General features: G+C 41.0%; 2 protein-coding genes across 9 annotated transcripts in view; both read right to left on the bottom strand.

Annotated features, from left to right (window-relative positions):
• Nucleotides 1-4,745, bottom strand: part of MEMO1 (mediator of cell motility 1) — a 117,175-nt gene extending 112,430 nt beyond the window's left edge. For 2 of the 6 annotated variants that reach the window (XR_006343619.1, XM_043918308.1), the window contains exon 1: nt 3,880-4,078. Coding sequence is in view for 5 of the 6 variants with exons in the window: in XM_043918308.1 (XP_043774243.1) it covers nt 3,880-3,940 (61 nt within the window). In the remaining variant the exon portion in view is untranslated. The other 4 variants (XM_043918307.1, XM_043918309.1, XM_043918310.1 and 1 more) reach the window with 3 other exon arrangements.
• Nucleotides 4,746-11,731: 6,986 nt separating this feature from the next.
• DPY30 (dpy-30 histone methyltransferase complex regulatory subunit) lies at nt 11,732-21,781 on the bottom strand. 3 transcript variants are annotated; one of them, XM_043918306.1, is made up of 5 exons: nt 21,683-21,781; nt 21,372-21,443; nt 21,239-21,286; nt 13,759-13,901; nt 11,732-12,090 (listed from the first exon to the last, which is right to left on the bottom strand). In XM_043918306.1, exons 2-5 carry the CDS (start codon nt 21,405-21,407, stop codon nt 12,018-12,020), a joined length of 300 nt encoding a protein of 99 aa, XP_043774241.1. In that variant the 5' UTR covers nt 21,408-21,443; nt 21,683-21,781; the 3' UTR covers nt 11,732-12,017. The 3 variants fall into 3 exon arrangements, with proteins under 3 accessions (XP_043774241.1, XP_043774240.1, XP_043774239.1); XM_043918305.1 differs by lacking the exon at nt 21,683-21,781 and adding an exon at nt 21,544-21,620; XM_043918304.1 differs by lacking the exons at nt 11,732-12,090; nt 21,239-21,286; nt 21,372-21,443; nt 21,683-21,781 and adding an exon at nt 17,094-17,483 and having other exon boundaries at nt 13,862-13,901.
• Nucleotides 21,782-25,744: the final 3,963 nt, after the last annotated feature.

The following is a 25,744-nucleotide window of genomic DNA, read 5'->3' as shown; positions in this document are numbered from 1 at the left end:
GTAGAAAGTGATCCCTGGCTTCTAGTTCATCATCTTACAAAAGACCACACACACAGATAACAAGGTAAAAGTACAGAGATAAACAGAGCAACGCAAAGGAACACCAAAAACAGACAGCGGGAGGAAAGGCATCAGGGTAGGCTAAGAGATGCTAACATCTGAGTCCTTAAAACATTAGAAGTTATCCTGGTGAAGTGCATTCCAACAGAGGAAACAGCTTGAATAAAAACACAGTGATAAGAAACAGCATAGTGTATTTAAAGAAACAATGAACAGCTGTTAGACATTGCTTAAGAGTAGTAAAAGGGATAACTAGGATGGGATTGGGGGAAGTGGCAAGAGATAGAAAGATGCCAAGTCATGAAAGGACTTAGACCTTATCCAACAGGCAAGATGGGCCAGTAAGGTTTATGCAAAGAAATTATGTGGTCAGAGAGATTATCCAGGGAGCAATGCAGAACACAGACTTAAGGGGAATCAAGCTGGCAGAAAGAACGGCAGTTAGGAGAGAGTTACAACTGTCCAGACAGAAGATAAGGGAGGGCCTGAAACAATCAAATGAAAGATACAACACACCCAGAAACAAATACAGAGTACAGTCATCATGCTGCTGATCAAGAGGTCACATTGAGAACCACTAACATACACTATGTGTCAACGATTTTTTTTCTGTAGGCCAATAAATAGTAAAAACTTTAGGCTTTACAAGCCACATACAGTCTCTACTGCACTTCTTGGTTTTGTTTTTTTAAACCCTCTAAAAATTAAAAACCATACTTCACCAGTGGACTTTACCAAAAAAAAAAAAAAAGGTCACAGGCTGGATTTGGACAGCAGGCACTGTGAGTTTGCTGATCCCTGCTGTACATCAGTAAAGAAGTGAGGATTAACCGTCCTATGAGATTAATTTTCCTAAAATGTTTCTTGTGTATCAGTCCCCCACTCAGAAACTTCTGCACTGGTCCTGACTGCCCATTGCGTAAGTGAAATTCCTATGAATGCACAGGCACCTACACCCTAGCTTCAACCAGGTCCCTGAACCACACCCCTGTGAGAAGCGTCCATTCTTATTAAACTGACCTACTTATACTCACCTGCCTCTGTATCTTTGTGGTGTTCCCCAACGTACTTTCCCCTTTCCAAAGCTACCCAAACACCCTTCCCTTCCAAGCATAATTCAAATCCTTTGAAGTGATTCCACCCTCCTCCTAGCTCCTAGAAGCACTGCTTCAATTTATCTGATATTTACTTGCTGTCTTGAGTTACTACTTACTTCAAATGATCTTCCTGGAGGGCAGGGAATACTTGATACGTCTATCAGTGGATCTAGCATATAGCAAGGTGTAAATTAAAATGAAGATGTGTGTTATATATACAAAACACATATATGTATGTACACACTTTTCTTTCTGAACTAGCTATATAAATGAAGCAAATTTTATTTATCTCTTTTATCAATAATTGAACACTTTAATTCTACAGACACAATCATTTGAATGCTGTAGGAACTACAGAATGACAATCCAAAAGCACATGTCTCCTATTATATGCTTTTAGGGCTAGTTTAAGGGAACAACAATAACACAAGTAAAATTTTTCCAATGGTCAGTGTTACCAATCTAGGTACACTGGGGTCTAGGGATCACTAGATTAAGTCAAAATTTACTTATATTTTTAATCATTGTTAAAACATGAAATCAGCTTTTAAAACTAAATTGCTTTAAATTCACCCTTAATTATTACTTAAGTCACACACACACAAGCGACACATGGTCTGAATTTTTTTTAACAATAAACTTCTCCATGACAACTCACATTACCAAAATGACATTGATTTCATTCAGGATTTAGAGAAATAAGAATATAGTTTAAAAAAACATTTTAAGTTGTCCATTTTAGTTCACTATTGATAGTTTTAAGAACACAATGTCTTGAGCTAGATTAAAGAATTCTTACATTAAGAAGATTATTGAAGTAGTCTTTTCAAGTCTGCAGTGTGAACTATGCCTTATTTTACTATGAAAAGAATGTTCAAGAACCTATAAAAATTGCTCTGGAATCATTTGCCCACATTTCAATGCAAACTACAAAAGAAGTTTAAAACACTTTTGAAAGGTACAGAAGACAAATTAACCAAAAGATGGTCATGAAAGTGAAAACTGAGACTCTGTAGCGCTTCAGAATACACTGAAGAAAAAACGTTCAGTGACTTACAACCCTGAAAAGACTATTATTCATTGATAAATGTAATAGTAATAGTGCAGTGATTGGATGGCAAACCCAGGAGCCAGCGACTCCCATTCCTGTCCTGCCACTGGTCTGTACAGAATCATGGGCACATCTGCATAAACTGAACAAGAAAAGCTTAGCTGACATTCTAGGTTGTGAGACCTGATGAAATATTTATGAAGTACTTTGGGACCATGAGGGAAGCCACTGTAACCATGAAAAGTCATCTGCTTAACGCAAAACTACAGCTACCTGTTAGGCCTGCAAATCCTTTGTGTCTTCTTAACACAGGAAATTTTCAGTGAGTCAGTAAAGTGCATGCATTTAACGAGAGAGCTTAACAACCTCAGAGAAATGAATTATCTTGCAAATCTTTGTCTTCTCACAAACCATGTCACTGTCCAACCCAACTATTTGCAAAGGAAAACATGATCTGCCTCACGTTAGAGTTGGGTCTCCTTATTGATAAGCCAATACCAAATGACTGAAAATTCAGGAATCACAATGGAACTTTGTCAACTTAACAGAAATGTCACTCCAGAAAGTAATCCCCCAAAACAGTCGTTCCAAGCAGAGCTTTACTAAAGGGAAAGTCCTTACACTCTCTTACATAAAGAGCTCTAAAATGTTTTTGGACAGAGTCGACAGAAGATTAAATTCACTCAAAACCTGACCGACCGCGTTCGTTATTTCCAGCACCTGCTCGGTGTTGAGGCTTGAGAGGCTGCTCAGGAAAAGCGCTGATGCCACCTCCAGCTGCCCCTTTCGTGAATGACAGTAACAATGAAAACACTGACAAAAGAGCTGGGAGGCCACCCCAAGCCCCTGCTTACCAGTACTCCTACCCTACCCCCAACGGGCTGAGCTGCAAATCCCAGAAAAGGGCCTCCTCTCCCAGATCTCCCAAGCCCAGACCTTGCCTCCAGTCTGGCAAGTGAAAAAGTACTACCCTTCACTCCTCTCGAGACGGCAAAGCACCTGAAGAGGTGCGGGGAAATGCGGCCTCCCGTTCTCAACTGTCGGGGGAGGAGGGGTGGAGAGGGCGAAGGCTGCCTGGCAGGAGGCGGGCGGGCAGAGCCCGGGTGCACCCCGGAGGCTGAGAACTCCCCGGGTCGCGCGGGCGCCGTTCGGGGAGGAGAGGAGAGGAGACGGGAGGGGAGGGGAGGGGAGGGGAGAGGAGGGGAGAGGAGAGGAGGAAGGCGCGTCCCTCCCGCGGCCGGAGGGTCGCGCGGAGGAAGCGGGGCTCGGGCGCCGGGTGAGCAGTCCTCCCCATGGTGGCTGCGGCCGGCCACCCGCTTCCCTGGAGCCGGAGGAGGCGACGAGGAGGCTCGGTCGGGTAGCACATTCTTTGCCCAAGCCGGGTCCCAAGGGAGGGCGCAGGCTGCCGAGGAGGCAACTCTCCCTCTCGCCCAACTCCCGGCAGAGCGTGAGGGTGGCCGGCCCCGGGCTGCCCGGCAGGATGCCGCCCGGGTGGGGGAGGCGGCGAGGCCGGCCTCCGGCCCGCTCCCTCCCCACGCGGTCCGCGGCCGGCGGCCGTCCGCGCCCTCGTCCCTCCCGCCGCCGCGCGGGGCCGGGCCGCCGACCTCGGCCGGCCGGGCGCCGGGCCAGGCGGCGGCAGCGGCGGGCGGGCCGGCCGGCCTGGGGCCCTACCTGAGGCTGTGTACCAGCTCCCGGCGTGACTGGCTTCCCGGCAGACCACTCGGTTGGACATCTTGGTGCCTGTGCCGCCTATGGTGCACGAGGATGAATGAGGAGGCGGCGGCGGCGGCGGCGGCAGGAGCGGCTCCGCGAGGGGACGAGACACCGCGGGCCCAGCCCAGGAGGAGGCGGCAGCGGGGAGGGGATCGGCCCGGCCCAGGAGGAGGAGGAAGAGGAGGAGGCGGCGGCCCCGGAGGAGGAGGAGGAGATGGCAGCCGGGGCGGTGGCGGCGGCGGCGGCAACAATCACCACAAACTCGGGCGGCCGCCGGAAGACGGGGCCCGCGGCGGCCTCACGCCGAAGCTCGGAGAGCCGTGGCCCCGGCCCCCGGAGTCGCCGCTGCTCCCCAGCCGGGGCTGGTTCCGCCGAGCCGCCCCCACGGCCCCCTCCCTTCCCGGTCGGCCTCCCCGAGCCACCGCCGGTGACCCCACCCCCGTGACTCCACGCCCGCCCCCTCCCCCCACCCCCAGCGGGACTCCCCGCACCCACCCCCACCCCCGGCCGGGCCCTCCTGCCCGCCCGGCTGCCGGCCCGCCGGCCCCGCCCCGCCCCGCTCCTCCTCCGGCCGCGCGGCGAGGTTAACGGCGGACACCGGACAGGCCAGACGGCATCTGGGGTCGGGCGGCCCCGCGAGGAAGCGGCGGCGGCTGCGGCTCTGCGCACACAAAAGCCCAGGGCCGGGGCCTGAACCGGGGAAGGCAGCCTCGAGCAGAGCCAACGCTTCCTTACTCGCCACTCTAACGGGTCCTGCCCACTGAGCATGCCCAGCAGCCGCTGCCAGGCCCGCCGAGGAATCTCACCGTGCGCGCTCCGCTCTCCGGGGTTTAGCGGCAGCAGAGGCGGGGAGGGGGAGGGGGAGGGCGCGGGGAGCAGGACGCAGCCGCAGGGCAAGCCCCCTCCCCCAACCAACTTCCTTAAACCGGGAGCACCGAGGGCTCTACGGTGCAGCTTTCCACGAGGAAAGTCCCCTGTCTTCCCCGCCACACGCAGGAACCCTTAGTGGGTGCTCACCCTCCAAGGTTTCACTCCTAGGCACGCAAGTCTGTGGCCACGTTGGGAAATTCATTTGTAGAAGCAGGTGTGCCTGCGGTGCGGCAAACGGTGCTGTTGCTTCACCGGGCCACCCTTACCACCTAATCGTGGTATTTGTCTTGTTTCGATTTATGTTTATGGAAGTGCATATCTTAACTCTGTACCTGGGCTACAATGTGACATAGCTAGCCTCAGTTATTCTCATCTATAAAATGGGCATAACAATACTCGAGGTGTGTCCCTAGGGTTATGAGTTAATAAATATAAAGAGCCTAATAGATGGCCTTCCCTTATAACTCAGTTGGTAAAGACTTTGCCTGCAGTGCAGGAGACCCGGGTTTGATTCCTGGGTTGGGAGGATCCCCTGGAGAAGGAAATGGCCCCCCACTCCAGTAATCTTGACTGGAGAATCCCATGGACAGAGGAGCCTGGCAGGCCAGCTACAGCCCATGGGGTTGCAAGAGTCAGACACGACTTAGCGACTAACCCCCCAAACATTATTTCTAACCCTCAATTATCTTTTAAATCCCACCGCAAGTGTCAGAAAGAATTACATTAAAATTATATAATAATCACAGTAAAGTAGAATATCTTGGACCTCCAAGAAAATGTTATGGAGTAGACCATTCCAAAACTAGGAAGAGAGTAAGAGCAAATCGCATGCCTTCAATGATAGACTTGGAATTAAAACTATAACATTGTTATATCTGAAATTCACACTAAACAGATCCGTGGTAGAGGCCAAAGCAAACGACTGTGCTTAATTTTCAAGTTTTCCTAGTGTCATAGTAATAGAATTTTTTTTTCCAGGTACTACACTTTCTATTCTCACCTTTTTGACTTTAAGTTCCATGGATCTTGCTTGAGATCCCAGTCCTGGTCAATTACTGGAACATCTCTGACTTTCACACCTTTTTATACACTTTTTAAGCTGGAAAAAAGAAAAAGAAAAAAACCTCCACTCTATATAGTTCTGTATTCAATTTTTAACCCTCTCACTTCACCGCTAACCTGCTTAAATATTGGAGGGTGGGGGTACACATAACAAGTAGTCAATCTAGGGATAACAGAAAAAGGAGGGCTGAAGCCGATTCCCTGGTACTCTTTCTGAAGTGACAAAACGCGGTGATAACTGATGAAATTGTAAACACTTCATTGTAAATTCCAAGAAAAGGAAATAGTTGATATGGTTTCTATGGTGTGAGAACATTGATTGCTCTGTCACTCATCAGCTGTGTGATTATGGATATCTAGTAATTTAACCTTTTCAACCCTGTTATCTGTGAAATGCAAACAGCAGTCATATTTAACTGCCTGTGAGAATCACTAAGTAAGGCACCTGAAAACAACTTATAAACTGTTCTTTGTAAATGTTTGTGTTCTCATTATCCTCTGCTCCTAATAACAATCCTAGGTCTCATTCCAAACTAGTAATCTAATCCAAAATTAAGCATCCTCCCTATTAAAATGCTCAGTTGGAGGCTTCTTTCCTCAAAGGATTTTTCTTACTGATCAAACTCAGGAAAGACCACAATGCCAAGTGAAGTCAAATGTTAGAGGATCTTCTATTATCTCTAGAATGCTCAATATATCCCATTATTACTCCTCTTGTCCATCTTATTCTGGCTACTTTATTCAAGGATAAACTCTTGAAAGAGATGTTGAAACTGCTCACTTAGCCCCAGCCTCTAAATTAAGGAAGATCCATAAAATGGAAACTACTTGATATCCTAGAAGCCTGTTTGGCAATACTGTACACTTCATATTAACAATTCCATTATATCCACCAAGGATTTGGGTTTGACACTCCATAAACATCATCCAAAGTAAAGGGCAAGGAGGAAATCTTCGTTAATAGTCTTCATGAAGCACAGACTTCAACAAATATGACACCTAGAGCCCAACATCAATAACTATCTTCTGAAATAGCATGTCAGAGAGTCACTGCATCAGTCTGTACTAACAAGTAGAAACAAACACAGTATCTGTCAATGATACTTGTTAATTTAGGATATATCCATATGTATGCACCCTTTAAAAACAATAAGGTGCTCTCATATACTGGTATGGAAAGAGTGCCAAAAAGAAATGCAAAAAGCAAATTGCAGAACAATGTGTAAGGTTATGATATCATTTGTGTAAAACCAAATACTTCTCACACACTTGCATATACGTGGGATACCTCTAGAAGGATACAACAAACTGCTAACAGTCAGTGTACATCTTTGTGTATCTTTTGAACTTTGTGCCATATATGTATACTACCTATACCCCAAAATAAGGAATTTATTAGGCTTGATTTTTGGAGCTCATATGGCAGTATTAAACTGACCATTTTTAAATCTTATACACAACTGGGCTTCCCTTGTGGCTCAGCTGGTAAAGAATCCACCTGCAATGCAGGAGACCCGGGTTTGATCCCTGGGTTGGGAAGATCCCCTGGAGAAGAGAAAAGCTACCCATTCCAGTATTCTGACCTAGAGAATTCCATGAACTGTATAGTCCATGGAGTTGCAAAGAGTCAGACAGGACTGAGCAACTTTCACTTTCACTTTGTACACAACTGCTAGATTGAGGGGCCCTCTAATTACTGAAGTTCTTTACCAGAAAAATACTCTAGAATCCCACAGGGTTTTGAAAAAATGAAGTTTGAGAGAAGAGTTTAGCATAAGGATGCTCTTTTGATTTCAGTTAACACTATAACCTAGTATCAGTTGACTTAGCCCTTTTCTTCTTTAGAAACCATTCTTCATAAGGAATATTTACTAAACCCTTACTATGTACCTGACACTAGGCTAAATCTTTACATATTAAATGATTCCCACAAGATGAAAACTTGTTCATTTCCAATTTTTTGGAGTAAATTTTGTACATCGAGCTTTCTACAAATCTGTTATTTAGGATTAACAAACAGAGAAACTGAGTCAAAAGATTTAAAGTGTCTAAAGGCTGACGAGTTTTCTTATGAAGAAAATTCTTATTCATTACTGACTGCCTCCTTTAGCTTCGGTGATCTATTTCCCTAGATCACCTACTTTAAATCCAGAGATTTTAAGCAAGCGGATTCTCAGAAGTAGTCATTTACACCATCCATCTTTTTCCCCTTGTTGTTATAGTTAGACATATGTATCAGGCCTATTTGTTAATACCTTTTTGGAATCCAGTCCAGGAACATACCTGGCTACAATATTTAATGCAGTCCCTACAACCATTCTATCATGTTGCTAATGGGAGGTTATCAATCTTAAAATCTCCTATGGTGTATGTGTGCGCTCAGTTGTGTCTGAGTCTTTGTGACCCCTTGGACTGTAGCCCACCAGGCTCCTCTGTCCATGGGATTTCCCAGGCAAGAATACTGAAGTGGGTTGCCAATTCCTACTCTAGGGGATCTTCCTGACCCAGGGATTGAATCTGCGTCACCTGTGTCCCCTGCATTACAGTTGGCTTCTTGACCCACTGAGCCACCTGGAAAGCCCAAAATCTCCTATACCTTTTCCTAAATGAGATTTATTTAAACAAAGGTTCAATATTCTCCCCATAGGCTCATCAGAATTAGGAAGACAGTTTAGTTTCCTTCTATTAAAACTTTTATTTTTTTTGGTCCCAGCACGTGGGAATCTTTAATTCCCTGACCGGGATTAAACCTGTGCCCTCGGCAGTGAAAGCATGGAGTCCTAACCACTAGACCAACAGGGAAGTCCCTGTTTTTCCAATTTAAGGCCTCTGTATCCTCCAGGAGTCTATTCCTGATTTACTATACTGGTCCTCTCACTTATCCACCTTTTTTAAGAAGTTCACTCTATAGGATATAGTACTTTTACTCTATTATTGTAAAATGTTTCCTAAACATTATCTTCCTAATCAAAGGGTAGGAATTGTTTCTATAGTAAAATTGTCAGCTACACATGAAATACCTCCTCAAAGTATAACAGAAGCTTGCTTAAGTGATTCCTATTTAACCAGCTTACTTGAGTAAAGCGATGTTCTCCATCTCCATAGAAAATACACTGAACCATGTCCACCACAAGCTGAATTCTTAAAACTGGTAGATTACACTTAGGAAATTCAGAGTGTTACAACTCTTCTCCCAGGTGTGTGCGCATCACTAACAAGGCTTAATCACGTTCTCCAACCTATTTATACCAGATGTACAAGGTACTGCCATTACATAATTTAATAAAATATTACATAAGCCAATGAAATAGAAATACATAATGCAAAAGGTATTAGTACAAAAATTAGGTGAAATGCTTTGGACTCAATAAAAACAACTGTCAAATAAGAGGCAGATAAGATGACCAAAGGCAGGAGAAAAAACTCATGAAGAAAGGATCATTATACACTTAATGCCTTAAGGTGTTAAGATCTTATGTCTAAGATCTTACTCTACTTTCAAAAAATCTGAAACTGCATATATTATAGGAGTGGTGTGTGGAAGAAATACAGAATTCCAATCAAAGAACCCATACCCAGAGCAATGGCTGAAATCAAAAATATTACCAATAATAGATTAAGATTTAAAAAAAAAAAAACTATCCAGTGTCTTTTATGATTCCTTATTATGATCCCTTTTAATCTACCAACCAGATAAGAGGGCTTCTATTGTACACACATAAAGACAAACTGATTTTTTTCCCAAGGAAAAATTTTAAGCACACCTGAGGGCAATACAGCATTAAGGGGAGGGAGCCAATACAGCATTAAGCTCGGTTTGAATCTCTGCCCTGAACTTACTTCCCCTGTAACTTTAAGCAAGTTAATTCAATCTCACTTTTCTCATCTAAAAGTGAGTTATTAAACCTCCATCATAGTGTTTTGAGGATTAAATGACAATTCATGCATTTAGAATGGTGCTTGGCATACGGTACGTGATAAGCAGGATGTGCAATGCCAGCAAAAGACACCCCTATTCTCAGCCCTTACTGAAAAAGGTATCAATTTTAAGATTGAATAATTTAAGCCCTATCTTGAAGATAACTCAATAGAACACTAAAAGTAATGCAGTGCTAGGGGGAGTACTGAATTACTTCTAAGTAGTCGGACAGGACTAAGCGACTTCACTTTTACTTTTCACTTTCACGCATTGGAGAAGGAAATGGCAACCCACTCGTGTTCTTGCCTGGAGAATCCCAGGGACGGCGGAGCCTGGTGGGCTGCCGTCCATGGGGTCGCACAGAGTCGGACACGACTGAAGCGACTTAGCAGCAGCAGCAGCAGTCGCTAACCAAAGGTGCTATGAGAATGCCATAGAGTTTTTCTCAAATTGAGAAGCCCAGGCTCTATCCCAGTTGCATCAGGCTCTCCAGGGTCCAGGAATGCATAGAGATATATAACAGATCTAATTTCTATTTACACTTTTAATATATTTATGTATATATTTATATATGAAAAGTTTCACAAGTGGCTCTGATGTGAATCGCTGATGGACTGTTAAAACTATATTTTAATAAGACTACCCAATTAGTACTTACTCAAATACGAAAATAGCACTTAAAAAAAAGGCAGATTAACATTAGTCAAGTCACCAAAATAAATTTAGTGAAATTAACACTTGCAAAAACTATAAGTAGTGTATGAGTCCAGTATTTCCAGGTTTATCCCATTCAGACCTATCAACCCACATAGATACATCAAAACCATATCACCTCCCCAAGCGTCACTCCTTTTTTGCTATATTAAAGAGAACTTTAATAAGTTTTTGCTGTATAAAGAGAACTAGAAAACATACCATGGCAGCATTACACTTCTAACTCTGCCTTCACATGTTTAGCTTGGAGGCATGTCTCTAACATGCTTCCAAAGCAGGATTTCTCAACTTTAGCACTACTGACATTTTGAGCTGGATGATTTGGGGGGGATGCGTGGGACACCCAGGTTGTCTGTGCATTAAGATATTTAGCAGTGTGCCTGGCAATTATCCACTAGATGCCAGTAGAATCTCACCTTACTCTAGTTATGACACCAAAATGTTTCTGGACATCCCCTAGTGTCCCTTGGGAAAGGAGGGGAGACAGGTATGAAATCACTCCCAGTTAAGAAACCAGTGCTCTAGTGAATGTTCTTCCTGCCTGGCTCTCTGCAGACAATTTTCTCTTTACTGAGCTAGCGCATTATCTCAATTTCTTCATACAGGACAAAGTGAGCAGACCTGAAAGAAAAAAAAGGACTAGCTTTTTAATTGCAAAAAGCAGCAGTATGCTAACTAGTCCAAGAACTTCTCACTTAGCTATCAGCAACACATTGGTAGAACTGGGTCTCAATGCCCATTCAAACACTTACCAGCTGTGTAGCCTTGAGCAAGTCACTTAACCTCTCCCAATCAGTTTCATCTGCAAAATCGGAATAGCAAGATCTACTACTTTGCAGAGTTGCTACATTAGAGATAATTTAAATAAAATAGCTCTGTGCCTAACACATAGTAGAACTATAATAAATGATATCTACTATTATATTAATACCATAAAGGTTGATAGCACTGAAGGATATTGTACACCCTCTGCAGTACTTATAACAGCACTCCAAATTTATTGTGCGTTAGAATCACCAATGACATTTTTTAAAAACTGAAGATGCCCAAATCCTATTCTCTGAGAGATCCAGGAACAACACTAGAAAAACTGGCTGAGAGTTTTTTATATTCTAATTGACTTTGGTGTATTTTCACACTGTTGTAAAACTCTGCAGCATGTTAAGACACATGGGAGCAAGACACATGAAAACAATTGAACCGCATAAAATATTTGCCATAAGAACAAAAACTACTATAAAATAATGATGTTTTAACAGTTTATTTTGAAGGTCATTTTAAAAACAAAGTTAAAGACACTCTGAAAAAAAAATTGCACGGAACACACTCATTAAATAAGTTTGTGATTAAATCAATAAGGGAAATGATGTCTTCTTCTGCAACTCCGAAGTAAGTTCTGTTGTCCTGAAGGTTCTTATTTTTCCAAAAAGGGTGGGGTGGGGTGGGGTGGGGGGAATCATGGCAATTAAAGCTGCCTCTTAATCATGTAAATCTACAGTAGAAACCAAATTTTTCTGTTCTTCCCAATAAGTCAGTTTCGATCTTCAAACTGTGCCTTGTTTTTTAAAAGATATGATGCTAGAAATTCAATGGGATTTGGTGGTCTGTAAGGGAAAAGAAATCCAAATTTTAGAAATTTACATTCTAGATGCGTTAAATGTATTGTTCCATAAAATCTCTTTTCTTTTGGCTGCGCCATATGGGATATGAGATCTTAGTTCCTGGACTAGGCATTGAATCTGTGCCCCCTGCACTGGAAGCACAGAGTCTTAACCCACTGGATTGCCAGGAAGTCCCTTAAACATATTTTAAAATGAAGCAGTGGGTAGGAGGCGGAGCTGGAAGAATGCGGTCAAAAGGTACAGAATTCCAATTGTAAGTACAAAGGATGTAATGTACAACATGATCATAGCTGACACTGCTATATGATATACAAGAAAGTTGTTAGAAGAGTAGATCCTAAGAGCTCTCATAACAAAAAGATGTTTTCTTTTTTTTCCATTGTATCTATGTATGAGATAATGGATGTTAACTAAACCTATGCGGTAAACCATCATGCTGTATACTTTAAACAGTGATGTATATTTTTCTCAATAAAACAAAAAAAATTTTAATAAAATGTTATTTCACATTTATCACCTTTACATATGTACTTTTTGCTGATAAAACAGGTCCAAAGATGAAAAGTTGGGGGACCATATATTTTAAACTCCATTATAAAAAAGCATATTTAGAACTGATTTACAACAATCTCTAAACATTCTCTTAGCACTTTAAACAGCCTTTTGAGCTAACTAGACAGAGACAATACTTGTTACATAATAATTTGATGGATTATTTTGCTAAAATGCCTTACAATAAATGCAAAAACTTGCATTTATTAATAGAATATTACTTTAAAACTTTTTCAAATTTTAGGCTTCTAGAATTTAAAGTAATATTTAGAATTTCCAATATACTGGAAATTTTACAGTGTTCATTATTAGTCTGTTGAGAAAAATATCCAGGCAAGAATAATGGAGTGGGTTGCCATTTCCTTCTCCAGGGGATCTTCCCCACCCAGAGACTGAACCCACATCTCCCATTTCTCCTGCATTGGAGGGAAGGTTCTTTACCACTACACCACCTGGAAGCCAGTTACACCCAATAAATATTGACTAATGTAACTTACAAAAAAACTTTCTTATTGATTTACTTATACAAAAATAATTTAGGTAGAATTACCAGGGAAAAAAACATGTACGTAACAGAGAAAAAATTGTAATCTTGCTAACAAAAAAAATGTAAATTAAAACAACTTCATAAAAAAACTTCATAACACACATGTAGTTAAGGCTATGATGACACTGGAAGAATCTCAAGGATAAACTTTTCAATGGAAATATATTATTATGGGTCAAACACCATAAAAATAGTCATCTCATTTGAAATAGTAAACCAACTCTTGGGTGTTTATCATAAGGAAGTAATGAAACAAAAACAAAAAGAAATGAAAGCAGTAATAAAGGAAATTGGACCTAAATGTTCAAAAACGAGATATAAAATTACACGTATACCATGATTACAAATATGCACATGATCTAAGACTAGTAGAAAAATACAATGTCTGAACTGAGGTTATGTCTGACTTCTTTTTAAAGAATCTTTAGTATCTAGAAGTTTCTTATACAGTAAAAGAAATAACTACACATAACTAATGATATTTCAACCAGGGAAGTTTTTATTTTGCTTTCTCTGGTAAGCCCATTTGCAGACAGACACTATTATCTTACCTTTCCTTTGCAAGTACAGCAAGTCCTTGTAATAAGATAGGCACAACTGTCTGATCCAGATAGGCACGAGTTGGCAAAGACTGGAGATCCACTTTCTGTTTTGATGACTTTTCTGCGTTAATTTTCTCATTTTCTACTATCCTCTAGAGAATTCAAAAAAACATGCATAAATATTAAAACTGCAAATCTCTCTGCCAAAATAAAATCAGACCCATTTCTAAATGTCACTCAAGAATTTTCTGAAGGCACCATTATATCTCATCCTTTTAACATCGTATCTCCATATCCTACACTTACTTTCTCTCTTTGCCTTTTTTAGGAGCAAAAATAAGTACTTTTTCTTTGAGAATACCTTCTTACAGTGTGCTTCAAAAAAAATCTGGACATGACACTAAGTAGCACAGAATCACAGTGAGAAAACTAGTCCTGTTTCAATTTTTTCATCACAGATAATATCAAGGACAAAGTCTCAGTTTGATACTAACATGTCTCTAACACTTCTGTAACACTTGCTAACCTCCCTTCTTAAGACAGGGAACAGGTTTAAGGCTCAGAGGCTTCAACAGGCAACAGAGTCTAGCTAAAATTTATTACCTGTTTTGTAGTCTCTGTTTTGTATTTCCTGTTTTCATTTTTATAGTTACCTCTACCACAATGAGAATGCTTTTCCATTTATGTTTCTTTTTAAAATAAATGCATCTGATTTTTTTTAAGTAAATTTAAGGAAAAATATTAAGTAAAAATAGCCAAAAAACAGAAGACATGACTAATATGGGAAAGATCATTACTGTGATATTTAAATAATGTTTAGAAAATGATGACTTATACTTCCTTCACCTAAGAATCCCCATGTGAAAACTTGAGTCTTTCATATAGATTCATCTGATATCCAGAGTATCAAAAATGGCTTTATTAAAAGCTGTGCCTTCTGAAAATCTACCATTTCAGAAATTTAGAAATAAGTGGCTATCTCAAAAGACGAAACACTATTAAGAGCACTTTTATTTAAAGAACTTTTGTTCCAATCATACTAGAACTGGATATAAATGAGTCAATAATTATAAAAACAATTTTTCTGTACTTAATTTTTTTATTTTTTTTTATTTTTTTTTATTTTTTTTTTTGTACTTAATTTTTTTAAAGAAAATTTTATTTTGTAAAAACTGAGAAAAAACTTTAAGCATATAACATACATACCGTGCTTTTCAAAACATTTGCCAGAACTATTGGATAACTTGTCTAATTTTGCTTATGATTTTTCAGTCTAATTTTTGGACATAATAAAAATAATTATATACACTAATGAATGGAATAGCTATTTTATTTGCCCATGAATTAAGAAACTTTCTTGTTCATCAGTAAATTGCAACAAATATATGATAAAAACTAGTCATTTACATGACATCCCAATACCTTAACAAAAAACAGCAATACCTAAGCAACTCTAATAGATCCTATAATAAGGTCCTTGACAAGTTCTCTCATTTATATCATTTAAGCATTCACTAAATACTTATTATGTACTGTAATGCTTAATTTTAGTAAAGTCAAAAATCCTAAATTAATCTAAAAAAATTTACAGCTGACCCCTGAACAACATGAAGGTTTGGGGCACCAACCCGTTCTGCCCAGCCAAAAACCCACCTATAACTTACAGTTGGCTCCTCCATATCTGCAGTTCTATATCTACAGTTCTACATCCTTGGGTTCAACCAACTGGAAATCATGCAGTACTACAGTATTTACTATTGGAAAAAATCCACATTTAAGTAGACCCACGCAGTTCAAACCTGTGGGTCAAACATATATCCAGACTAACACACACACTCATAAGAGATGAAGCTTTTAAGAGTGTAGAACAGTGACCACAAAAATGGGAAAAAGTCAGGTGAATCCTATGATTGCCAGGATTACTGCATCCTGCCTGGAGAACTTACAATGATACCCAAGAAGAAGGAACCAAGCAGAGCCCTGCAGTCTCCCCAAGCTGAGAAGACAGAGTTGAATAATTAGAGAGACCAAGGGAACTAGAAATCGCAGAGCAGAGTGCTAAGAGGACAATTTCACAGAAGGGGGTTGATCAGAAAGAGAGGAAGAGACTGTCTCCCAGTCTTCAGGTGAGTACTAGTCAGAGCATGAGTGTGAGAGAACTACCCAAGGCCGGAAGAAAACCACTTGGAAGAAGCACATGGCACAATCCCCGGAGCTCACACAGGCCAGGAGTAGTTCAGCATCCCATGACCCAGAATGAAAACCTCATGACACATGAAGCATTGGGCAGAATACACAAGGGAGAAATTAAGCATGAACTAAAGGCTAGTCGGTTAGCCACTCAGTCCTGTCTGACTCTTTGTGACCCCATGGAGTGTAGGCTCCTCTGTTCATGGAATTCTCCAGGCAAGAAAACTGGAGTGGGTTGCCAAAGGCTAATCTGGTCCCATCTAAAAAAGCTTAAAGGCAAACTTCAAAAGGATCAAAATGTTTCCAAATAACTTGACCATGTCCCAGAACAAAGCTCAAGAAGGTTTGAAGAAATGCAAAAAAAATGCACCAGCACCCAGCAAAGTGCATAGTGCAAAGCCTTCAGTCAAAATTGCCAGACAGACAAAGAAGCAGGAAAAAACTACCCATGATGAAGAGAAAAACCAATTCACAGAAACAGACTCAGGAATGATACAGATAGCATTGGCAATGCCATTAAGTTAGTTATTATAATATATTCCATATGTTTAAGAAGACAAGAGGAAAGAATGAGTAAATCAAGCTAACAAAATACTTGAAAATATTTGAAGAAATGTCTGAATTTTCAAATATCATTAAAACTCTAAATGCAAAGATCCAAGAAACTCAATCCTAAGCACAAGAAACATTAAAACAAAAAATTATGCCAAGACACATCAAAATCAAGTATCTAAAACTAGTAATAAATAAAATCTTAAAAGCACAAAGAGAAGACATTTAAATATGGAGGAGCAAAGAGAGGAGTGATAGAACACTTTTCATCAGAAACAACATCAGCCAGAAGACAGTGAAGCCTATCTACACTCAGCAAATATACCTCAAAACAAAGGCAAAATAATTATACCTTTTTAGACATTCAGAACCTTAAAGAATTCCTTCCCAGCAGACCTCCACTACAAGAAACGTTCAAGAAAACCCTTCAGGAGGATGGGAAATGATGCCAGATGGGAAGCTGGATCTACACAAAAGGCTGGAGAACCCAGAAACGATAACTATAAGGATAAACATGACTCCTTCCTCTTAATGTTTAAATCTCTTTTAAAAAGAGATAATTAGACAGAAGTGAAGGGAGCACTTCTGGGCTCCACAATCACCTGGAGCAGGTGGCGTTAGGTTGACCCTGCTGGGCCTCTTTCTGCAGTTCCGCCTTAGGTCTTTCTGGAAATCTTGCTGGTGCCAGACAGCATCCCAGACGTGTGTGAGGGACTCCAATAGTGCATAAATTCCCCAAACGGCCCCCAAGGGGCAGGCACAGTGCAATTCTTGACGGCCAATGAACTGAAGACAACAATGTGGCTTTCTGGCTTGTCCAGTTTACTGTCCTGTTTGCTTGTTCTGCCTCTTGCTGGGTTGCGTGAAGCGGCAAGCTGTTACCAACGTGCTTTGCTGGCAAGTGCTCTGACCAGGGCTCTGAGGCTGCACCAAAGACGACTTCGCTTCCAGTTACGCAGAGCATTCCTGGCCCGAGCTTTGTTAGGGGACTGCTGGCGCTACCTGTTGTATTCACTCATCTTTGTCAATTCCTCCCGTGACAATGAATATGCTCCCCGTCTTGTTATTCTCTTGGCTTCAAGCTGCCACGTACTGGAAAAAGGCACTTAGTGCAAAGGGTTCAAATAGTTTCTCTCTACTGAGACCTCTCTTCCATAAATTAAGCACTAATCAACAGAATATTCTGAAATTCATTGCTTGTCATTAAATAATCTTGATGCCTGCTACAGTTTTTACGCTTTTTTAGTAACCAAGAAAGTTTGCTCCAGCTTTTTATATACTATAGACTCCTCAATACCGCTCTCAAAGAATTGAGGGCTGTTGTTGAGTATCTAATAATGAAACCTGCTTGCCCAGGGTTTGTGAGAAGACTCTGTCTTCAGAGCATTGCCTTGATGAGCAGATTAGCAAGAACAGTTGCATAGTTTAACATCCACCTAAGTTATATGTAATCTAAATGAGTATTATTAGCAGCTGGTACTTCTGTTAGAGATGGTTAATTCCAGGTGTAAAACTGACCTCAATGCAATTTACAGAAATGCATCTCAAAAGAAAAATAATCCTTTTCCCAGAATGCTAAATCAAACTTTTAAATACTGAGGAACTTTACTGTACTGTGTTGTTAACGGTTAAGTAAGTTTAAATCTTGTGACAAATGCATCAAAAGTTCTTTAGACTGGTGTGCCTTAATCATGAAGTACACCTATTTCTCTTGTAAAAATAGCTATAAAATTTGTTTTCATCTAATTGGTAACCTTAATTTGTATCTGGCATGAGTTGATTACGGTAATATTAACGTGTAAATTCAGCATATTTTAAGACAGTAGTCTTTTGCCATTCAGTAATTTTAGGTGATTTTTAAGAACACTTCCCACTGTGTTTAATTTCAAATTTTTTCTGAACCAACCAAGTGCTCCTTGGTTAGGACAGATTTATTTTGGATATATCATTAAAATAGGAATTCTATATGTATCTTATGCTATGATCCTCCAAATTTTTATTTTCATAATTACTTCTATGGCTTCGAATTTTTTTTTTAAAGGTCCCACTGTAAGCTTGTCTGTTAGCCAACTGGGTAAATATCTGTGGTCACCTAGCATTTTACATTAGAGAGCAGTAGTCAAGACAGTTTTCCTTTCAGAGACCATTGAGTTAACATTTCTCAAATACGAAATCCTCCTTTTTTTTAGAAATGTGCACACACAGGTTTTAGTAGTTTACAGAATTACTTAGATCAGATTCTTGACTGACAGTTTTCTCAGTTTCCTAGGCCTAAATTTTCACAATTACAGCAGTGCAGACGCCTTTTGAAAGGAATGCAACTGAAGATTTAGCATATGACTAAACTTGGTATCTGTTTTAAAATAATAATGAAGATTATGTATACTCACCCATCAAATCTGATTTAAAAGATTTAATAGAAAGGTTTATATGTAAGGTTATTGATTGGGAATGGGGCCAGAGGAGGAATTAAGGGGTAAACAGTATAGATTTCTATTCTGCAATGCAGAGACAAGTTTGGGGGAATTGGATGTATAATCCAACTGTGAATTGAGTTGTATGTTTAATACATTTGTTGAGCTTCCATCAACTCCTTTATAAAATTCATTCTGATCTTTATTACTGCTGCATGATCGGAACTGCTTAAACCATAGCAAAATGCTAATACTGAGTAATGTAATGGTTTTTGTAACCAGTTTTCTTCTGTGTATGTGACCTGGATTTCTCAAATACACTCAGTGACTTATCAGTAACATCAGTTTTCTTTTTATTCAACTTTTTGATCCACAGAAATATGATAGTTACTTGATAGCTCAACTGTAACCAGCTATTTTTGTAATTTTGAAATATTTATCTACTAAGTTAGAGAAGCCCATTAATATACAGTTGACTGTGGAGGGGGCAGAGACTCATTATCATTATGTAATCTGATGGTTTTAAAAATTAAATTTTCTAGAGCAATAAAGTAACTATAATGTTAAGTAAACAATTTAAAAAATTTAAAATGAAAAAGATAATTGATTTTTTAAAGAAAAAATAAAAACAATCAATTGCAGGATTTATAACATATGCAGAAATATAATATGTGATAACAATAGTATAAAGGCCTGGAGAGAGAAAATAGAAGGATACTGTTGTAAGGTCCTTATACCATCCAAGAAAAGATACCACTTGGAGGTAAACTGTGGGAAGTTAAACAAGTCCTAAAGCAACCACCAAAAAAATTATATGCTAATAATGGAAATAAAATGGAATTCTAGAAAGAAAAGCAGCAGCTGTAGAACAGTGATTTCCAGACTTTGAGATATCACAAACAAGTAAATTAACAATAACATATTGAAAGAAGGTACTAACATAAGGTTGTTAACTCTATTTTACCAAGTAAAACCTCATAAACAAACATAATTATTATTTTACTATCACCATTAACTCATAAAAGAACAGGCATTTTAAAATTATGGAAGCAAGAAAACCAATCACCAAAGAATGTAGCATCATCATTCATTCACTCCACTTTCCTTTTTTCTCACTGTACTATGGAAATTGGTCTGAAGGTTTGAAAAAATGTATTTGGTATCACTGTATCATGGCTCTACCTCCAAATACAAGCACCAACAGGAAAAGACTGCACTGATGCCTAAAAACAATCCTCTTAAATGACTAAAACACTAAGTGGCATAGAGTATCTTCATCTGATTCAGCGTAGCAGTTCAATTAAAAACTGCATCATGAAGATCCAAATTCTCTTAACCCTGATATCAAACCAATAAATAATCCTGGCAATTTACAGGCACAGAGAAGTCACTCCACATGACAGGGAATTCTGGAGTTGCTCAAGATCAGCAATATAATTTAATCCCACCTCAAAAATGTCAGCCTGCCTAGGTTTAAAACACAGTTCACTTTCTTCCTGGTGAACTTAGACAAGTTAAGTCAACTTCTCTGAGCCTTGCAAGACAGAAAATACACAAAAGTTACTTAGCGCTAATACTAGTAGCCATTACTATTATTATTGTACTTGGAAATGCTCCTGCCCTCATTTATCCAAACTTTATTACTGATGTTTTTCTTTCCCCCATAAAACACACACACCTTCTCTATATTCCTAACCAATCCCACCTAGCTCTGGTTAATTCAACTGTTCTAGCATTTATTCTTTCACTTACAAAGTAACCTCTTCTTTTAGAGAGTAACCTCTTAATACCTGCAGGAAAAGCTTTATAAAAGCATACCTCCTTTTGTATATGGTTTTGCACATGTACTGTCTGAATTCAGATAACCATGTAAGGCAAAAACAGTGTCTACCACCTGTGTTATAGCTTCCAATGTCTCCTGCTAATGAACTCTGCAAAGATATCAACCTTGACTAAATGTTGACTTCACCAGCACACTATCCGCTACAACAACAATGGGTTTCCTAACTGTAATGTGCAGTTTTTCCACTGCAATATTCCAGCAGAACATAAACAGCCACCAAGCAAAACGATTCTGACAATCTCCGTTAGCAATATATGTTTCTTTCTCTATATCATTTTCAAAGTTCAACCTCTGGACTCAGCTAATATGTACGTCTACATACCACGAAGCATTAGTGCTGCTAATAAAATTAGCTGCCCATAATGTGACACTACTTGGTTCATGATGATAAAAGTTTTCCCTTGTGCAAAGCAACCCAGCAAAAATGGATCCCAAGTTTCTGCAGCTCTTAAGAGACGAAAGGATATGGCATAGGAACTGGGCAAGTTACCTCGACGTTGTCTGTGAGACCATATTCAGAGTGGGGATTTTCTGCGACCTAGAAAACAAAACACAAGTCACAGAGGCATCACCCACTCTTCCTTGCTGCACACTGCCACCCTAAATCCAGGGCCTCCTAGTACCTGCGTCTGTCCCTCCAGCATCTGCTCTGGCTCCATGGCGGACCCTGCAAGTCACACTCCCCGGATACCAGTCTTGGAAAACAAGAAAAACCGTGAGTTACCCGGGAGATTTGAAGAATGAAGACGCCAGGATGGAGCCCAACCCAGTCCCGACCCCGCCCCTCACCCCCACCTGGGCGCGGGAGCACCACGAGCTGCAGAGGAGCAGGATGGGACAGTCCACGACCGGGCGCCCGCATCAGGTCCGGTAGCTCCGCGGTACTCCCCAGAACCTAGAAGAGGTGGGGGGAAGGGGAAAGGGAGCTGATTACCCGCGCCCAAGCCGCTCGTTCCTAAGAGCCCTGCACCGCGCCACGAACTCCCAGCACAAACCGCTTCCGCCGTAAGTGGCGGATGTCGCACGGCTGCCGCGCCTGCGCAGAACTGCACAGCCGGGCCCGAGCTAGGAAGGACCGGGAGGGCTTGTAAGTGTAACGTGCAGTCTGCGATAAGCAGCGTCCTGGCTAAGGTGTGACCCGCAGTCTGCGAAACAATCGTTCCTTGACCTGCCTACGCCGAGCAGCCGCCACCCCACCTGCAGACCCAGTGAATAGACCAGCTGTCAGGGGTTCGGCCCGGCCATCCCTCGGTGCTGCCTGAAATCTGCCGAAGCGCTTCTCCGCGGAACCAAAAAACTTGCTGAATAATTCTTACGAAAAAAATCTCAGACCGAAACTCAACAAGCCGGGAAAGAATATAAGTTCAGTTCAGTCACTCAGTCCTGTCCGACTATTTGCGACCCCATGGACTGCAGCACGCCAGGCTTCCTTGTCCATCACCAAATCCCAGAATTTACTCAAACTCGTGTCCATTGAGTCGGTAACCATCCAACCATCTCATCCTCTGTCGCCCCTTCTTCTCCTGCCTTCAATCTTTCCTAGCACCAGGGTCTTTTAAAATGAGTCAGTTCTTCGCATCAGGTGGCCAAAGTATTGGAGTTTCAGCTTCAGCATCAGTCCTTCCAATGAACATTCAGGACTGATTGCCTTTAGGATGAACTGCTTGGATCTCCTTGCAGTCCAAGGGACTCTCAAGAGTCTTCTCCAACACCACAGTTCAAAAGCATCAATTCTTCAGCGCTCAGCTTTCTTTATAATCCAATTCTCACGTCCATACGTGATTACTGGAAAAACTATAGCTTTGACTAGATGGACCTTTGTTGGCAAAGTAATGTTTCTGCTTTGTAATATGCTATTTAGGTTGGTCAGAACTTTTCTTCCAAGGAGCAAGTGTCTTTAATTTCATGGCTGTAGTCACCATCTGCAATGATTTTGGAGGCCAAAAAAATAAAGTTTGTCACGGTTTCCACTGTTTCCCCATCTATTTGCCATGAAGTGATGGGACCCGATGCCATGATCTTAGTTTTCTGAATGTTGAGTTTTAAGCAAACTTTTTCACTCTCCTCTTTCACTTTCATCAAGAGACTCTTTAGTTCTTCACTTTCTGCCATAAGGGTGGTGTCATCTGCATATCTGAGGTTATTGATACTTCTCCTGGCAATCTTGATTCCAGTTTGTGCTTCATCCAGCCCAGCGTTTCTCATGATGTACTCTGCATATAAGTTAAATAAGCAGGGTGACAATACACAGCCTTGACGTACTGCTTCCTGGTTTGGAACTAGTCTGTTGTTCCATGTCCAGTTCTAACTGTTGCTTCCTGACCTGCATACAGGTTTGTCAGGAGACAGGTCAGGTGGTCTGGTGTTCCCATCTATTGAAGAATTTTCCACAGTTTGTTGTGGTCCACACAGTCAAAGGCTTTGGTATAGTCAATAAAGCAGAAGTAGATGTTTTTCTGGAACTCTCTTGCTTTGTTGATGATCCAGCAGATGTTGGCAATTTGATCTCTGGTTCCTCTGCCTTTTCTAAAACCAGCTTGAACATCTGGAAGTTCACGGTTCAGGTATTGCTGAAGCCTGGCTTGGAGAATTTTCAGCTTGGAGAACTTTGAAAGCATGTGAGATTAGTGCAACTGTGCGGTAGTTTGGGCATTCTTTGGACTTGCCTTTCTTTGGGATTGGAATGAAAAATGACTTTTTCCAGTCCTGTGGCCACTGCTGAGTTTTCCAAATTTGCTGGCATATTGAGTGCACCACTTTCACAGCATCCTCTTTTAGAATTTGAAATAGCTCAGCTGGAATTCCATCACCTCCACTGGCTTTCTTCATAGGGATGCTTCCTAAGGCCCACTTGACTTTGCATTCCAGGATGTCTGGCTCTAGGTGAATGATCACACCATCGTGATTAACTGGGTTGTGAAGATCTTTTTGTACAATTCTTCTGTGTATTCTTGCCACCTCTTCTTAATATCTTTTGCTTCTGTTAGGTCCATACCATTTCTGTCCTTTATTGTACCCATCTTTGCATGAAATGTTCCCTTGGTATCTCTAACTTTCCTGAAGAGATATCTAGTCTTTCCCATTCTATTGTTTTCCTCTGTTTCTTTGCATTTATCGCTGAGGAAGACTTTCTAATCTCTCCTTGCTATTCTTTGGAACTCTCCATTCAAATAAGTATATCTTTCCTTTTCTCCTTTGCCTTTAGCTTCTTTTCTTTTCTCCGCTATTTTTTTTTTCTTTTTTTAGTTCTACCACTTTATTGCTACCAACCCATCTCCCTCCACCCTCGTGCACACATGCTCAGTCATGTAACCCCATGGACTGCAGCCCGCCAGGCTCCTCTGTCCATGGACTTTTCCAGGAAAGAATACTGGAATGGGTTGCCATTTCCTTCTCCAATTCTCCGCTATTTGTAAGGGCTCCTCAGACAACAATTCTGCGTTTTTGCATTTCTTTTTCTTAGTCTTGATCACTGCCTCCTGTACAGTGTCACCAACCTCCATCTATAGTTCTTCAGGCACTCTGTCTACCAGATCGAATCCCTTGAATCTAGTTGTCAGTCCCACTGTATAACCCTAAAGGATCTGATTTAGGTCATACCTGAATGGTCTAGTGGTTTTTCCCACTTTCTTCAATTTAAGTCTGAATTTGGCAATAAGGAGTTCATGATCTAGCCACAGTCAGCTCCCAGTCTTGTTTTTGCTTACTGTTTAGAGCTTCTCCATCTTTGGCTTCAAAGAATATAGTCAATCTGATTTTGGTATTGAACATCTGGTGATGTCCATGTGTAGAGTCTTCTCTTGTGTTGTTGGAAGAGGGTGTTTGCTATGACCAGTGCATTCTCTTCACAAAACTCTATTAGCCTTTGCCCTGCTTCATTCTGTACTCCAAGGCCAAATTTGCCTGTTACTCCAGGTATTTCTTGACTTCTGACTTTTGCATCCCAGTCCCCCATAATGAAAAGGACATCTTTTTTGGGTGTTAGTTCTAGAAGGTCTTGTAGGTCTTCATAGAACCGTTCAACTTCAGCTTCTTCAGCATTACTGGTCGGGGCATAGACTTGGATTACTGTGATATTGAATGGTTTGCCTTGGGAATGAACAGAGATCATTCTGTCGTTTTTGAGATTGCATCCAAGTACTGCATTTCAGACTCTTTTGTTGACTATAATGGCTACTCCATTTATTCTAAGGGATTTTTGCCCACAGTAGTAGATATAATAGTCATCTGAGTTAAATTCACACACTCCAGTCCATTTTAGTTCGCTGATTCCTAACATGTCAATGTTCACTGTTGCCATCTCCTGTTTGACCACTTCCAGTTTGCCTTGATTCATGGGCCTAACATTCCAGGTTCCTATGCAATATTGCTCTTTACAGCATCGGTCTATACTTCCATTACCAGTCACATCCACAACTGGGTGTTATTTTTGCTTTGGTTCCATCTCTTCATTCTTTCTGGAGTTAGTTCTACACTGATATCCAGTAGCATATTGCGCACCTACTGACCTGGAGAGTTCATCTTTCACTGTCCTATCTTTTTGCCTTTTCATACTGTTCATGGGATCCTCAAGGCAAGAATACTGAAGTGGTTTCCCATTTGCTTCTCCAGTGGACCACGTTTTGTTAGAACTCTCCACCATGACCTGTCGGTCTTGGGTCAGACCTGATATGACCTGGTTGCACCAGATATAAGCTGGTGGTAGTTAATCCCACCTGAATTGCATGACGGCTATGCAGTGGGACAGGAGAGGTTTTCCCAAAGGAAAACCTTAGAATGACTAGGAAGAGGGAAGAAAGGGAATGAATTTGAAGAGTTAGCCAAAAAATATTCACTATCGTGTATTCAGAAAGGAGTTCATACTCATTAGAAGCTTACGACAAAAGTAATGGAATGACAAAAGACTGACACAGCAGTTATACGTCTGGGATTTTATCCCATAGATCACAAGGATACAAAGATCCTATACCACAGTTTTTAGTAGCAGAAGATTGGG

The sequence above is a fragment of the Cervus elaphus genome, chromosome 11 (genome assembly GCF_910594005.1).
Source record: "Cervus elaphus chromosome 11, mCerEla1.1, whole genome shotgun sequence".
Classification (NCBI taxonomy): Eukaryota; Metazoa; Chordata; class Mammalia; order Artiodactyla; family Cervidae; genus Cervus; species Cervus elaphus.
This window is presented reverse-complemented; position numbering and strand designations above follow the sequence as displayed.

Bases quoted from the DNA above. Each gene is read 5' to 3' on its own strand.
- DPY30 (XM_043918304.1), bottom strand. From the start codon at position 17,455: ATGCTCTGCGTAACTGGAAGCGAAGTCGTCTTTGGTGCAGCCTCAGAG.